General features: G+C 40.4%; 1 protein-coding gene across 2 annotated transcripts in view; it reads right to left on the bottom strand.

Annotated features, from left to right (window-relative positions):
- Positions 1-15717, bottom strand: part of tnrc6c2 (trinucleotide repeat containing adaptor 6C2) — an 82465-nt gene that overhangs the window by 18600 nt on the left and 48148 nt on the right. For both annotated transcript variants that reach the window (XM_081380833.1, XM_081380834.1), the window contains exons 5-7: positions 9102-11354; positions 6299-6511; positions 5065-5222 (exon numbers count right to left, since the gene is read on the bottom strand). In XM_081380833.1, the coding sequence (XP_081236959.1) occupies positions 5065-5222; positions 6299-6511; positions 9102-11354 (2624 nt within the window). The remainder of the gene's footprint in view (positions 1-5064; positions 5223-6298; positions 6512-9101; positions 11355-15717) is intronic.

Raw genomic sequence — 15717 nt, 5'->3', positions numbered from 1 at the left:
GGATCTGCTCCTCATATCAGCAACATCTTTTCTCCATAAGGTAGGCTATATTATGCCTCACTCGATCGCGACGCGCTTTGTTTACAGATGATGTGGGCGTTTCACAGGTCTGAAATAGTTCTCAGAATTTGCGTTTGAATAGCACGCGCTCTCCGGGGAGTGGTCACATTACTGTGAATTAGCTCGTAATGAGCTCGACTGGAGTCGCTCTCTTTTTATACAGATTACAGAAGCTGAGAATATTTGTTTTTTATATAAGTTACTTCATTTAACAGATGCGATCTCAAGCTTTATGCCCGAGGGTCTGTTTGCCTGTTTGACTGAATTTTCGCGGAGTTATAGATCATTTTCGAACGCGTTTCAAATGGGAGTTTACTGACAGAGAGAAGGCAGAAATCGCATCATGTTAATTTTTCTTTATTTGTCAAAAAGCAAAACACTTTATTTTTATTGTGAGTATACAGAAAAAAATAGAAACTGAACAGGATCGATTGATGTATTACACGAAAATGAAAGATCAAAATTAACAGAGCATTTAGTGTTTATTTTCATTGCTAAAAAAAAAAAAAACGAGCAAAACGCGCGGGCGCGTTTTTGGTCCCCAGAGGGTTAATATTGTGTGTATGCTCTTGCTAGAGAAGTTAGCATCAAGTGTTAATAGTTGGTATCCTTTGCTTTAGGCAGAGAAGAATTAGCTTTACGTGCTAGTTATTTCTGTTGATCCTCTGTTCTTGTCGGCAGGGAAGTTAAGTGTGGTAATTTGGAAAGTTAACAATAGTTAAGCTGTGTTAATACGATTGTACCCTCTGTTTGTAAGACAGTAGAGATTCGTGTTTTGTGATTGTGAAGTAACAAAGGAACTCACAAAATGGTTAGAAGGAATGCAAGACTATTTCCCACAACTGAAAAAGCTGGACGAGCTACACCGTTATGGACAGACAATGAGTTTAAGTCTTTGTTATCAGAGCACATGGACATAATCGTGACTGAGAAAGTCAGATTGAATTTAACAAAGAAATTTGACATTGATGCAGACAAAGTATGGTCAATTGAAGATTGCAAGAAAGTGTTGGGTGCATGTATCAGGAAGAAAAATGTGAAAGGCATTATCTGTTGTCATAGAGAATTTAGCTTATCCATTGCACAAGAACAAGCTCTGTGTATTGCTAAGTTAAACGATCAGAACAAACAATTGCAGACTCACATGACCTGTCTCAAGACAAAGTTGGGCCATAACAAAGCCTCAACCAAATGTGATTAAGAGCAACAGTCAGATGAAAGCTATCCTGATTTACAGTCTTTTGATAGAATAGAGGACAATGTCAATGTAGATGTAAATGCAGTTGAAGTGTGCGTAGCTAGACAAAAGCCTCAGGGAAAAGGTGTTAATAAAGTTTCATTTGCAACCCCCATATTGCAGCCACAAGCAGTCAAAACATCTTTAGGTCCTAAAGATATTGAGAGAATTGCTGAAAGTTTGCCATCAGTGCAAAGAAATTTTTCTGAGTTTAGGAGACAATTGTCCAAAAAGATGCGGCTCTATGATATGACTCTAGCTGAAGTCACCCAGCTAATATCTCAGATCTTGACTGAGTCAGATGATTTTGAAAGTGCTGTAAACAATTCTGAACTGCAACAAGCCAGTAAAGATGAATTGAGAGAGGAAGTTCTGAAAGTGTTAAAGGACATTGTTGGACCGAAAGTGGACTGGTCAAAAATCACTAGTTTTTTTGTACAGAAGAAGGGTGAAACTGTTTGTGAGTACACAGAACGATTCTGTCAGTCCGCTGCCGCTTACAGCGGAATTGCTGACACTTCAGAGAAGGTGCTAGGTGATAATGGTCCCCTAGTTCGCGCATGGTTTCAGGGTCTTCTGTCAGAACATAAAAATGCATTGCCTTACTTAGAATTAACATGGTCCAGAAGAACCCTGCAAAACAACTTGGACAAGTTAGCTACTTGGGAAAGAGACTCTGATGTCAAGGCAAGGGTAAAAATTGCAGCAGCATCCTTTAAGGGCAACACAGAGAAACAGAAACGCAAATATCCAAGAGAAGCCAGTTGTTCTTACTGTGGCAAGCACAGACATTTTGGAAAAGAATGTAGGAAAAACAAAAAGAACTTTAAAGAAGTTAACAAGGTTACTCAGCTTCTGCTTAGCCTGCTTGAAATTCTGAAGCAGCCCCTCCCCTCCTCTTTAAACTTGTGGGGCAACTTGATACAGTGTTAACCATTTAGGCTGTGAGTGCTTAATTTCCCCAGTAACTCACAACAAAGATGAAAGACTTATTTTTGTTTAATAGAAGAAAAGGAAAGTGACTGTCTCAGCCTTTGTTTGGGGGACATTCAGTATACTCACAGCCTTAAATGTTATACCACAGAAATATTCCAGTCAGACCCCCATGCTCTAGTATTATGATGTATATTAAGACTGATGTTTCACTGGAGAATGGAAAGTGCCAATTTTTTCTGTACAGTGTGCACACAACAGGGACAGAATAGGACACACAGACCAGTGCGGAGCCCATGGAAGAACCGAAAGCAACAGGCTTCGGGGGTCAGCCATGTGGTGAAGATTTCCTCATAGGTTTCCCCCTCAGTAGCTTATCCCCACCTCACTGGTCTATAGGTGTCAAAACAATTAAGAAATAGGGAAAGAATGAAACAACAACAGCAGACTCTAAAAATCCATACAACCCTAGTGTTTGAAGAAATACTGCTCTGTTTTTTTTTCTTTCTTCCTCTGTGCAGATAAACACTTGATGGCTGTTCCAAAAATCCATATGCAACGACGTCTCACCTGCATATGAAGCCACAACCTCAAGAAGACAACTACACCCACTGCTGAACGAGCCAATCACAAAAGAAAAAGAAAAAATACACAACGCAGAGATACAAAAACCTTCAGTCATCCATCGATATGATCAAGACTACTGCCTGCACCATTATCTGAGTGCTGCACCTGGTTAATATGACTGAAGATAACTTTTCATGGTTCGGAAACCTGTTAGTATCAAGTGTGTCAACCAACAAATGACTCACGTCCAGCACAGGGAAATAACAGTTCCGACCAGAAAAGACTATTACCCGTAAGGACTTCACGGACCCTAATTGCATGTTATGTTTCTGTGTCAGCATGCAATTACAGATGAACAACACAGATCATGCGTGTGCCTGTTACTTTTTCAAGTTACAAGAATGAACTTTTAAGTGTACTTTGATAAAAGTTAGACTTAAAACCACTATACGATCAAATGACTTATGGAAGGATGAAGTCTATGCATGAATATTGCTGTTCTGCTGTTTCTTTGTTTTCTTGTGTTACTCGTATGTGTTGATGTCTTCGCAAGCAGAAACCTGGTGTAAAGCATCACCTCAGATTTCCATGAACAAGCCTCATGAGGGAAAAGTCATCAGAGCGACTCTACGTGCGAAATGGACTCTACAGGAAACAGACTTCACAGCAATTCAGGCGCCATGGACTTTCAAGACTTCCATTCTTATGTTACATGGTTTTCTGTGTAATCATGTAGTTTATACGACATTTCACACCCTGCGTCGTATGTGTCAACAGTTATGGTTTTGAGAAGAACTATGACACTCATGTAAATCAAGGACACAACACAGAATAAGTTATATGTGCCTGTAATTTTTTCAAGTTACAAGAATTAACTTTTAAGTGTCTAAATTTGTATTTTGTGAGAGTTTTTAAGAACTCTCAAAAAGCCGACTGAAGGGTTACAAATTTAAGAATCTATTTCAAATATGCTTCCGCACATAACATCATGGTAAAGAATCTTTTAAGGTTAAGATCTCAGCAAAGTTGCAATTCCTGTTCTCTCCTTATCACTCAGACTGATGGGATTAGCACACGAATGATTCACTGAGAATCTCACCTTTTGTTCTGCAAATGGAGCCTTATGCTGATTGAATTAGGATTGGCTAGACCCTCAGAGTCTAGGGTGTTACCTTAACCTGTATACTCATTTACATGCTTTGTTTGAATTTGTCTCCACCTTCAAAAGTCCCTCCTCCTAAAATGCCTATAAGACACCATGTAAATTTATATACTTTAGATTATGTTGGATTCCTGCAGCCACGTACAGCGGAGTTCTCAATAAAGAAAAACTTTGTTTGAACGTGATCCCCAACGTCTCCTGGTCTGCTTTGAAGAAAGAAAAACTTTACAACACAGGCTATCAACTGGAAACCAATATCAAACAATGACCTTGACCAGTAAAGTTAATTACAATTATTCACAACATTTACTTATTTTTCAAATTTCAATGACGTGTGTTTTCGTAACTTAGGTTACTTCACCATTAAAAGATGAAATTAAATACTTGAGAGCAATAAACTCACTTTGCTGCAGCACCAGACGGTCTTGACTTTTGATGATGTCACAGACTGTCGAATGACTATCAGGTTTTTTTAATATGATTTCAGACTGGCTTCTTTTCCTTTCACACTGAATTACCTCTAACAAACTGCATATTTGGGACAAAAGTCCCCTGGTTATTTCAATATTAAAAAAAAAAACAATAAAAAAAAAAACAGTATGACAGTCTTTTTAATATAATATAATATAATATAATATAATATAATATAATATAATATAATATACAACATTTATTTGAAAATGCCAAAAAAACTAATATTTTTTTTAACTTGGTAATTTATGTTTATTTAAAGATGTAAATGGTAATCAAAATCAAAGTCTGGACCATTAAGGTGAATAACAATTTTACACTTCGGAACATTATTTCACCCATATTTTGACAATTCATTTTCACAAAAGTTATCTGAAACATGAATGTAGACACTTTACTTGCATTTAATGTATTTTTTTTTTCATGAATATAATATCACTTTAGTAAATTTGATTTGATGCAGACATCAAAATAGTGAAGTCTCGTCTTTGACCCACAGTAATAATTAATAAAAAATTATTAGTCAAAAAAAAAAAAAGTTTATATAAACCATTTCTTAACCACACAATGAATATGTGACACTGAGTATGCATTACAGGACAGAGTACTGATGGCTTTGAATGGCCTCAATTACCCTTTGTGGGGCCTTCTTTGATTGACCCCATGAGTTACAAGAGGAGTCTTGGGATGTGGGACTGTTCCACATGTCACCATCATCAGCATCCCACTGGCTGGTGTTCATGCCAGTCTCTTCCCCTCCAGATCCCCAGCTATCTTGCATAGGTTTGGGACCTGGAAAAACACAATTGGTCAAGACTGCTCATAATCAGGGCCATATAAAACCATATATTTTTATGTATGTTTAGATATGTGGATGGTTGACTAAATTATTAAATTTGGTCTGCCCAATACTAAAATTATGGTTACATGTTGCCCATATACCAGGATCCACAGAAAAACCTTTAAGGTGAAGTGTGTAATATCTGCTGCACCAGGGTCACCAAACGGAATTGCATACATAATTGGTGCATCCGAATTTGAATACTTCCCTACTATTTAATATGGAAAAAACACTACGCAAACAGAGTAATATGTCCGAATACATAGTATTCGAAAAACAGTAGGTGAAAAGCATCCAGATGACCTACTACGTCCGCCAAAATTCTGAAGGGCGCATTCAATGGACATTTTACTATCCCATGAGGCCACGGGAGAGGAGTTGTGAATGGCAGTGAAACGACGCAAATGATGCCGTAGGTCACATGACAATGACAACATGGTGGATATAGTATGTTCAAATTTTATTAATACTTCATACATTCATACTATATAGAACACTTTTTTTAAAACAGTTTTCAAAGCAAGTTTCAAATCAAATGTAGAACCTACTATACAGTATGCGATTTTGGATGCAGCGAATGACAGACACAGTGAATGGCTTCCAAAACACTGCCCCTTTCTGTCATTGGTCACATAGATTGATAGTTCTGCCCCAAACCCACACCACTGGTTGAGTCAGTGTTTCTATGTCAGGCTGGTTGGGTTGTTAGAGCAATAATTTGAAAGTCCCAGAGAGCCACTGGCACAGCATTTACACTTTATACAAATAATTGACTTGTCTCAGCTGGGATAGTATAAACTATTTAACACTAAAAAAAAACAAAAAAACAAAGTTCAACTTTAAAGTATAGTAATGCAATCAGTACAGGACTTTTATTCAACCACCAGAGGTCAGTGTAGTTAAACTTTATCATAATATAAAAAAAAAAAAAAAAAAAAAAAAAATTAAGTATCAGCAATGACTTAAGATTTCCCTCATCTGTTATAGCAAGTGCTTTAATGCAAAGAGGTTTATTTTATTTAATTACCTTCCTGACAGGGGCCTGATCCAGCAGGTGCATTTCCTCTGCCATAAGGTCCACTGGAGTCATAAGCACTTTCACCCCATCCTCCACAGCTCTTAGTGGGTTGGCCTTGGCCCCAAGATGAAGTGCCATTGTCCACAGAAGGGTTGGAATTGGCTGGCTCGCCCCATGAAGAAGGTTCTGTATTTGATTGGACATTAGGGAGCTCTCCCCAGCCTGAATCAAACATTATCAGCATAATAACTGAAGATGAAGTACTTAAAATACAGAAAATAATATTTTCCAATTGATTAATCAAATAAATAATCAATAGATCGATTATGAAAATAACATAGTTGTTGTCTTATTAACTTGTACATATAATACAAAAGTAAGTGCACTGCATCAGATAAAGTCAAATCATTGACTGAAACTGAAATTTACTAAAAACAGACACTCTGAACCAATATATAGAGAAAATACAGAAAAAGCTCTCAGAAATATGGAAAAGGTAGATTACAAATATCTATATCCTAAGTTATGCCTCAACACTGACACTGAAAAAAAAAACGGAAAAAAACCCCACATTTCTGAGGATGATAACAGCACATCTAGGCCAAGTATGCAACAGTCATTCCTGGTTCAAATCTAAACCAGTTGGGGCAGCAGAATGCACACTGAGGGCCCTATTTTAACGATCTGAAATGCAAGTGTCAAGCGCAAAGCGCAAGTAACTTTGTGGGCGGGTCTTGGGCGCTGTTTCTATTTTCCCGGCGGGATAAATGACTCTTGCGCCTGGCGCAAATCTAAAAGGGGTTGGTCTGAAGTAGCTTCATTATTCATAGGTGTGGTTTGGGCGTAATGTGAAATAAACCAATCAGAGCGTCATCTCACATTCCCTTTAAGAGCAGACGCGTTTTTTTCCATGGCGGATTGCTATTGTAACGGCGAATTTGCCAGGCGCGCGCCAGGAGCGGTTCACAGCCAAGGAGAGCAACACTCTCGTCACGGCCGTAAAAGAGAGAAGTTACATTGAAATGGAGAAACCCACCCAAATTAACTTCGGTTAAACAGGCGTATGATAATTTGGGTAAATGTGTAAGCTAGATGTATGCTTTTATAATAAATTGTCTATCTATCTATCTATCTATCTATCTATCTATCTATCTATCGTAATAATGTATGATTTGCAAAAATGAAAACTGCTGCTTCTGTGTAGATGAGAGAATCAAAGTGTATGCACGTTGTGCACAGGCTACATTGATTATGGCCAAGCATGTGCCCTTAAAATAGCATATGAATAACATGCGCAACGCGCCACTGACTTTAAACTATTTTTTCCTGGTTAGTGGCGCAATTGACCGTTCACAAAACCCCGCCCTCGAACAGTCCTCTTCCAATCCTAGCTCAGCAACTGTAACTAAGGAGAAGGACCTCCGTCAAACATTGCGATTTCAGCAAGAAGGTGAAACGATGCGCCTATGGCACCTGCAAGTCTGACTCCAGGTACCCCAAAAGTTTAGAGGGAGGGGTCATTTTTTTTTTGCCTTTTCAAAGCCCAAGACCCAAGCGGAAAGATGCTGACAATGGATTAAGCAGTGTGGGAGACCTCACTCACAGCTAAATGCCTCGAAGATTAATAAGCATACATATGTCTGCTCTAAGGGGAGTAAAGCTAGCGAGCTAACTTAGCATATCAATAAGTAGTTTAAGTACTCTTACAACACTTTGCAGTTTTAATGATGTCCTGTATGAATAAATGACGGAGTATTTATTTTTATGTTTACACTGTTCGATCGCGCCCGTGCCTCTCTCTCTCTCTCTCTCTCTCTCTCTCTCTCTCTCTTCTCTCTCTCTCTCTCTCTCTCTCTCTCTCTCTGACACACACACACACACACACACACACACACACACACACACACACACACACACACACATTCCAGCATTGCAATCTTGACATCGGAGCCTGTTCATTATGCTGCGTTCACACCAAACGCGAATAGAGCGTCAAATTCGCATGTATCGTGTCTAGTTCGACGCTTGAACATTTTGAATCCATTCGCGCGTCCAAATCGAATAGGACGCGATCGAGCGAGTGCAGTATGAAATGTTTAAAGACACTTAGAACATATGCTATGATGAAAGGTTAAACTTGAGAGGTGGGGAAACTGTAGGCTAACGTTACTTGTTTAGGCTGGTCGTCATCCTTAGCTTAGCTAGCATAGCTAACCTGTCATACCTCTGAGAGAACAGGTAGAAACTGAATCTTTGTAACCTAAACTAGATTGCAGCCCTTTCTGTCATGCCCTGGAGGATATGTCTGCTGCATTACTCCAAAACCAATCACTTATACCAATAGGTATGGAGCTCAACCCAGCCATGGCTATGTGTCTGGTTCTCAATTGTTTGACGGGCGTAGTAACAATAACTAGGGGGAGTGGCTTTTGCGAACGGTCAATTGTTTTCTAAACCTGCAAAATAGCATGAAGGAACTTTTGCGCCGGAACACGCCTCCTCTCTGCGCTGAACGCAAGAGCGCAAGTGCGCAAGTGTATTTCCTAGTTTACCGACGTGCATCTGTGGAGGGAAAAGTCCACTTTGCGCGGGTGCAAAATAGGAATGATACATGCGTCGGTGTACAAAGTCAATTGCGCTGGGTGCAAGATAGGGCCCTGAGGAATCTTAACTGGTGTATGTTTTTTCCACAGTAGTCAACAGATGGATCTAACCATGACTTTAATAATTTAAGCAATTTTATTAATGTTTGTCAGATGTACAGAGGACTAGAATGGGCATTAGAAAGGGAGAAATATATGCATTCTCTCACCTGGATTTCCCATGGGCATCCTGTTAAGAGGAGATTCACCTTGACTGGGTGAGCCATTGTTGATGTTGCCATTGACATGGTTGTGAGTGGGACCTTGGCTGTGGTGTTGGTGATGGTTGCTATTGTTGTTGTTGTTTGGCCCAGTGATGCTATGACTGCTGCCATTCTTGCTGGTTCCTGGATGATTTTGGGAGTTATTCCTGTCCCACATGTTCACACTCTTGCAGTAAGCACTGGGGTCACCCCATGAGGAGGTCCCATCATCAATTTCCATTTTGCGACGAATAGAAGATGGAGATGGTTCATCCCAACCTGTGGCCTCATCTCCTGGATCCTGGTGGCCTCCTGATGCCCAGCCAGAGTTGCTCTGTTTCACAGAATTTGGGCCACACCATGATCCTATGCCTCCAGCTCCACTGTTGCCACATGTGGATTCCTGAAGTTTTCCACCCCAACCTTGGGCTGAACCATTGGAATGTTGAGAATCACCCCAACCACCACCCTGTGCTGGTGCTGATTTACCCCAGCCTCTCTGGGGTTCCTTCCAGTTTCTGTTTTCAGGGTCCCTAGAGGAACTTCCAGAGCCACTTTTCCGTATTTCTGAAGGGTCACCCCACTCTCCATTATTACCACTGCCACTACTTCCCCAGCCTGAGGAGGTATTGGGTCCATCCCCCCAACCTTGTGTTTTCTTCTGAGAAGTACCATCATCCCAGCTAGGAGACTTTTCTTCAGAAGCCCAAGATTGGCCATTACAGCCATTGGTGTTGAGACCTTCAGCAATGGGATCGCGCCAGCCACATATTGATCCATTGGGAACCTTTTTATTTGCAGGAGGTTCCCCCCATCCACCATTAGGATGAGCAGAGGCTGGGACTGATCCTCCCCAGCCTGTGTTTGTCGTGGCTCTGCGAGGTTCCTCGCTCTTGCTTGTGTCCATTCTAGGAGGTGCATTGAGGTTGGGATTGGCACATCCAGGAGGAGATGGTGCAGGTCCAGTTAAAGGTGTGTTGGACGAAGACCCCCAGACCTCGCCGTCTGCATCATTCTTTTTGTCTGGACTTTGTTCCATTTCCCAAACAGTATGTTGACGAACTGGAGTCTGTCCCCAGCCTGAGTTACATAGGACACGTGGGTCCAAGTCCTGCCTTGGCAGCAAAGGGGCCAAATCATCACTTGAGGACCTCTCTCTTCTTCCTGGGTGGCCCTCACTACTATCCCTGCTGCCCTCACTTGCTGGAGTATCAGGGCCCCAGGAACTCATATGTTCTTGGGAAGGACCATCATTAGTATCCCATCCTGTACCGTCAGTGCTTGACTGTTTGCCCCATCTTGTACCATCAGTGCTTGGCTGTTTGCCCCAGCCGCCACCACTGCTAGCTCCTCCCTGCCCCCAAGAGGAGACGCCTGCAGAATCCCAGCTTGAGTCCTTTGATTCTCCATTTTTGGCATCTCCGTTGCCCCAGAAAGCAGTTCCATCTTCGCTGGCAGGCTCAGTAGGTGACTGACTGAGGTTTCCTCTCCAGCTGTTCACTGGACTCATTGGCTCTGGTTTAGTGTTATTTGGTCCATCAGTTTTAAGGTTAGGAGGTTTCATGTTGAAAGATACATTTGTGGGTGACTCATGCTGTTCTGGGATATCCGGGTTGCCCCATGCACAGTCCCCTACAAGGTTTCCATTGACACAACCAATGCTACCTTTTCCAATGGTGCTGTGAGGTGGTGCCACTCCTCCTTGGCCACACCTACTAAGTGAAAGTGAATTTGAGCAAACTATGCTACTAGGGCCTGACCCTACCCCAGCCCCCTCATGTCCAAGAGCTGGCCAAGCAGCAGGGTTGGCACTGGGGTTGAGGTTCAGATTAGAAGCACCCCAGCTGGACTGCCCTCTAATGCCCATGGGCAAGTCAACATTTCCTTCTGAGACCCACCCCCTAGTAGGGCCACCTTGACTAGAGACCATACTAGAAGTGAGATTAACGCTGTCTTTGCTGATTGGGTAATGACCCTGCTGGCTAGCTCCTGTAGCCATAATAGTGCTACTACTGTTGCTGATGACCTCTGATGTGCGTTCAGCGTCCAAGGTGCATTCTGGTGTCTGCTGGCTCTTGCCGTATGTAATGGAAGGCCAAGTGTCTCTGTCGTTACGGTTAATAATCACTTTATCCTGGTTGCCACTGCTGCTTTTGGTAACTGGGATATTCCAATGACAATTCTCATGCTGGGGTCCCAGGCCACTTTGATGGGGAAGTCCTGTAAAACAAATACACAGGGCAGATTTTTTTTTAGCAAAAATGTATTTAAAAAATGTGCAGGACATCATTATGTATCTTAAAATAAAACTATTAGCAAGGGATATTTATTTTAGATTTTATTTTTATTTTAGTGTGGTCTGCAAGGTCCCCACAAAAATCAAGCTTCATCAACATGCTCCAAAGATACTCATAAGACGCATACTAAACCTAGATGCACTCTCTCTCTCTCTCTCTCACTTCGTTCCAGCTATAATCTCTCTCTCTCTCTCTCATAATCAATCATGAGCCAGCAGGTAATCGATGGTGTGTAAATTATGGCATGAGAGCAGAAAGAGGCCAACTGCAACTCTCCATAACCACTGACAATATTCATCCTAAACAGTACGCACATGTATTATCCATAGCCTTAAAGGGTCATGTGGCAACTATAAGATTCACTGAATAAATCAAACATTGTACCCATGACTAACCTAAGGTTTAGTTAAAGGGGTCATGACATGATAAATAAAAAAATTCTTGATCTTTTGACATATAAGAGGTCTTTGTACCACTAAAACATACTGTAAGTTTCATAGTTTGAAACGTCGTCCTCATTATAAAAAAGTATTTAATCAACCAAGCTCTAAAAACGTCTTGTTTTGATATTGTGGGATCTGTGATGCAACACAGGCAAATACATTTAGATATGACTGCCTCAAGAGCAAAACACTGACAAAAAAAATTATACACTGACAAAAAGTTATACATCATCGCATCACGGACCCAGCCCACTAGCGTTCAGTTGCTTAACCCTCTGGGGTCTGGGCTGTTTTTGGGGCCCTTGAGATGTTCTGACATGCCCTGACATTTGTGCTTTTTTCAGTTACTTATAAACATATTAATGGCAAAGGTGTAAATTCACTCTATAAAGCACAAACAGGGCTACCATAATATGTGAGCCACGTGTATGTACATGTTTTCATTTTTGAGAGAATAATGTTTATGCATGGTTATTGAAAAAACTAAAATTTCTGAAATAAGGCCACAAAACACATAGTAAATATGTGTCAATAAGACTTTTGACTAATGGATGTCCTCGCCTAGAGTTTTTTCTTTAAAATTATGTGAAAATAGTCTTGCTTTATTGTTCACATAAAACCATACATTGATATAAATGGATGTAAAACAGGTTTTGCTTGGAAAGCCAATATGCGAGGGGGCGTGAACGAGGAGTGGTTTACACCTTAGAATACAATGTCCCACCCACTCTGCATAATGACTCTGCATAATTAGCCATTCATTCAGGTGTGACACTGACTGAGCCACAGTGCAAGGACAAAAGATATATTTAGAAGAAGACTTATATTGACCATTTAAGATTTTGCTTACATCTATCTTGTAAATATGTTTTGTTATTTTATTAAAAACTTAGATTAGATTAAAAACTTAGATTAAAAACTAGAAATTGCTAAACAAAAGCTTATTTGACGTGGCAGTATTCTACAGTAAAAACTGTACCCAAATCTAGTCAACAAGATGTTGTCTTTCATATTTCGCCTGACTGTAACGTTGTTTTCATGAAATATTAGGGCATATTGTTAATTTGCAGTTTAATACGTTGCTTATACAAATAGCCTACATTTTATTTCAACATATTTCAGTCGATTTTTACTCATCTCAGTATAGCAATACAGTTTGCTAAAACATCATCATTCATTCACACACGCGATTTAAATTTAAACTGTCTTTGCCAGCTGTGGTAAACAGCGCGCATCTCTGCCGTTCATTCATTCATAAACAGAAACCCACGTGAAGAAATTCGTGAAGGAAAAAAACTTACTAGTATTCCTCAGCTCGCTCCTCGATATACCCGCACTTCTGAGGGACATTTTTTCATTATTATTATTATTCCTCACAGCACTGCAAGACGGTGTAAACAAGTAATGATCTGAATAAACTTGTGTGTTTTCTCGAGCTGATATGGGGGGCGTTCACAGGATTGCGCGGATTGCCTCAGCCATTTGCGTTTGAATAGCGCACGCTCTCCGTGGGCGGAGTCACATTGCATCTGAATCAGCTGTAATTAGGTCGACTGGAATCGCTCTCTTTTAATACAGATTTCACAAGATGAGAATATTTGTTTTTTATATAAATTACTTCATTTAAAAGAAGAGAATTCAAGCTTCATGCCTGTGTGTCTGTATGTCTGTTTGACTGAGTATTCGCTGAGCTACAGTTCATTTTCGGACGCGTTTCAGAATGGACTTTACTGGCAGAGAGAAGGCAGAACTCGCTTCGTGTTTATTTTTCTTTTTTTGTCAAAAAGCACAACACTTTGTTTTTATTGTGAGTATACACAAAAATAATACACATTTAACAGAATCGATTGATGTATGAAACTCCTATGGAAAATCAAAGTCAACAGAGTATTTATGAGTTTCTTTTACACTGATAAAAAAAAAAGCGAGCTGGTATCGCCGGCGATACCGTCGACCTCAGGGGGTTAATAGCTGACACCTGTCTACGCCAGATGTGAGCACCACATAAAAAGCATACCCATTATAATCTTTGTCTACACTGACTGGATACAGTATACAGATACCCGTGACACGTCCTGTTTAAACATCTCACTTGCATCTCTGTACAGACTTCAGAAGGACCCCAGACAGTGTCAGGAACAAGTAGACCAGGGTTTCTCAAATCCAGCCCTGGATGGCCACTCTCCTACAGAGTTTAACTCAAACCATGATCGAACTCACATACCTGCAATTTTCTAGTAACTCTGAAGACCTTGACTAGCTTGTTCAGGTGTGTTTGATTAGAGTTGGAACTAAAGTGGCCCTCCAGGACCAGATTTGAGGAACCCTGAAGTTTAAGGTTTATTAAGTTTATTTTTAATGGTACCCCTGATCACGTCGGAGGATTATGTTTGTATTGGAGCATTTTGTTTTGTAAACAAAGCACAGTGTAATGGAGAGTTTGCAAAAAAGTTTTGTTGAAAAATAAAGCAGCCAACTGTACTGTATCTGACGACAGCTACATCGCAAACCACAAGTAAACAATTTCATAACGCTTTGTCTGTAAATGACGGTTTTATATAAATAGAGAAGGGGCGTTAAAATTTTTCCTATGCAATAACGTTAGCTAGGGGTGGGCGATATAGCAAAAATATCATATCACGATTTCTTTCAGGAAAATCATGATTCACAATATTTTATCACAATTCTTTTTCGTGTTGGTTTTACTATTTTGCAAGTGACTGAGCATTACAGCCAAAACTAATGTCCCTATTTTAAAAACAAAGCCTTACAAGGAAACAAAATAGAAAATAGAAAAAGAATGGCATACATTTAGACCACATGTGTCAAACTCAAGGCCCGCGGGCCAAATCCGGCCCGCCACATTATTTTATATGGCCCGCGAGAGCATATGGAAATTTAGGCTGCCGAAAAATTTCGGCCGAAAATAACATTTTCGTTTTTTGACCGAAAGATACTAAAAAGCCGCCGCGCCCCTCCGTGTTCGGCGATGGTTTGACTCTGGCTCAACGTGTTTTATGACTTTGCGTGCGAGTCCGCTTCCGAAGATGCATAACTTCTAAGCGCGTTCCGCTATGTGTGTGCGCTGTGCTCTCCGCTCCGTGTTCACAGCGCGTTCTGCTCAATGTTCCGCAAGCAACCTCCGTGTGTGTGTGTGTGTGTGTGTTGCGAGCTCTGCTCACGCTCACCGGAAAGGCAAAGTCCGCTAAAAAAACGAGCCGACATGAAATTTCTCTGGACTTGTTTCTTTTTGCAATAGCACTACTGTGCTGTAACATGTGTATCATGGTGTGTATAGCCGTGCTGGGCAACACTGGTAAAATTACTCTCGTTCACTGGTCCTCTCCCTGCTCTGCTCATGCTTTGATTAAAAATAGCTTTGTAGGACTATACTTTATTTTGACAATTGGTCAAAAAATAAATCTGTTAAATCTGATTCTGCTGCATAGAACTGATTGAAGAATAATATATTGATATTTTATATTATTTTAAAATACTGTAGGTACCAGTATTAACCTTTGCACCATTTGGATCACTCCGCTTATCTGTGTTTGCGACACTTGCATCATTAAGCCAGTAGGTGGCGACAAGTGACTGTCTTTATGAGTGAACAATTGAACTTAAAACTGATTAGTACCAAAAACATTGATTAACTCAGGAAAGAAACAAGTTGCTGAAACCAATCTTTAATGCTAATATAAATTGCTCATTTGCCTCTGGACACAAAAAGATTGCACTGGTGTTCGATTGAAATGTAACATCTATGCAAAATAATTCTTGAAAGATTTCTCATTTAAGGCCATTCCTGTTTGGAATATGTGATTGTGTATTGTCAACAATAAG

This window comes from Scardinius erythrophthalmus (genome assembly GCF_964197995.2).
Source record: "Scardinius erythrophthalmus genome assembly, chromosome: 12".
Classification (NCBI taxonomy): domain Eukaryota; kingdom Metazoa; phylum Chordata; class Actinopteri; order Cypriniformes; family Leuciscidae; genus Scardinius; species Scardinius erythrophthalmus.
The sequence above is the reverse complement of the archived record's forward strand: the minus strand, read 5'-3'. Positions and strand labels throughout refer to the sequence as shown.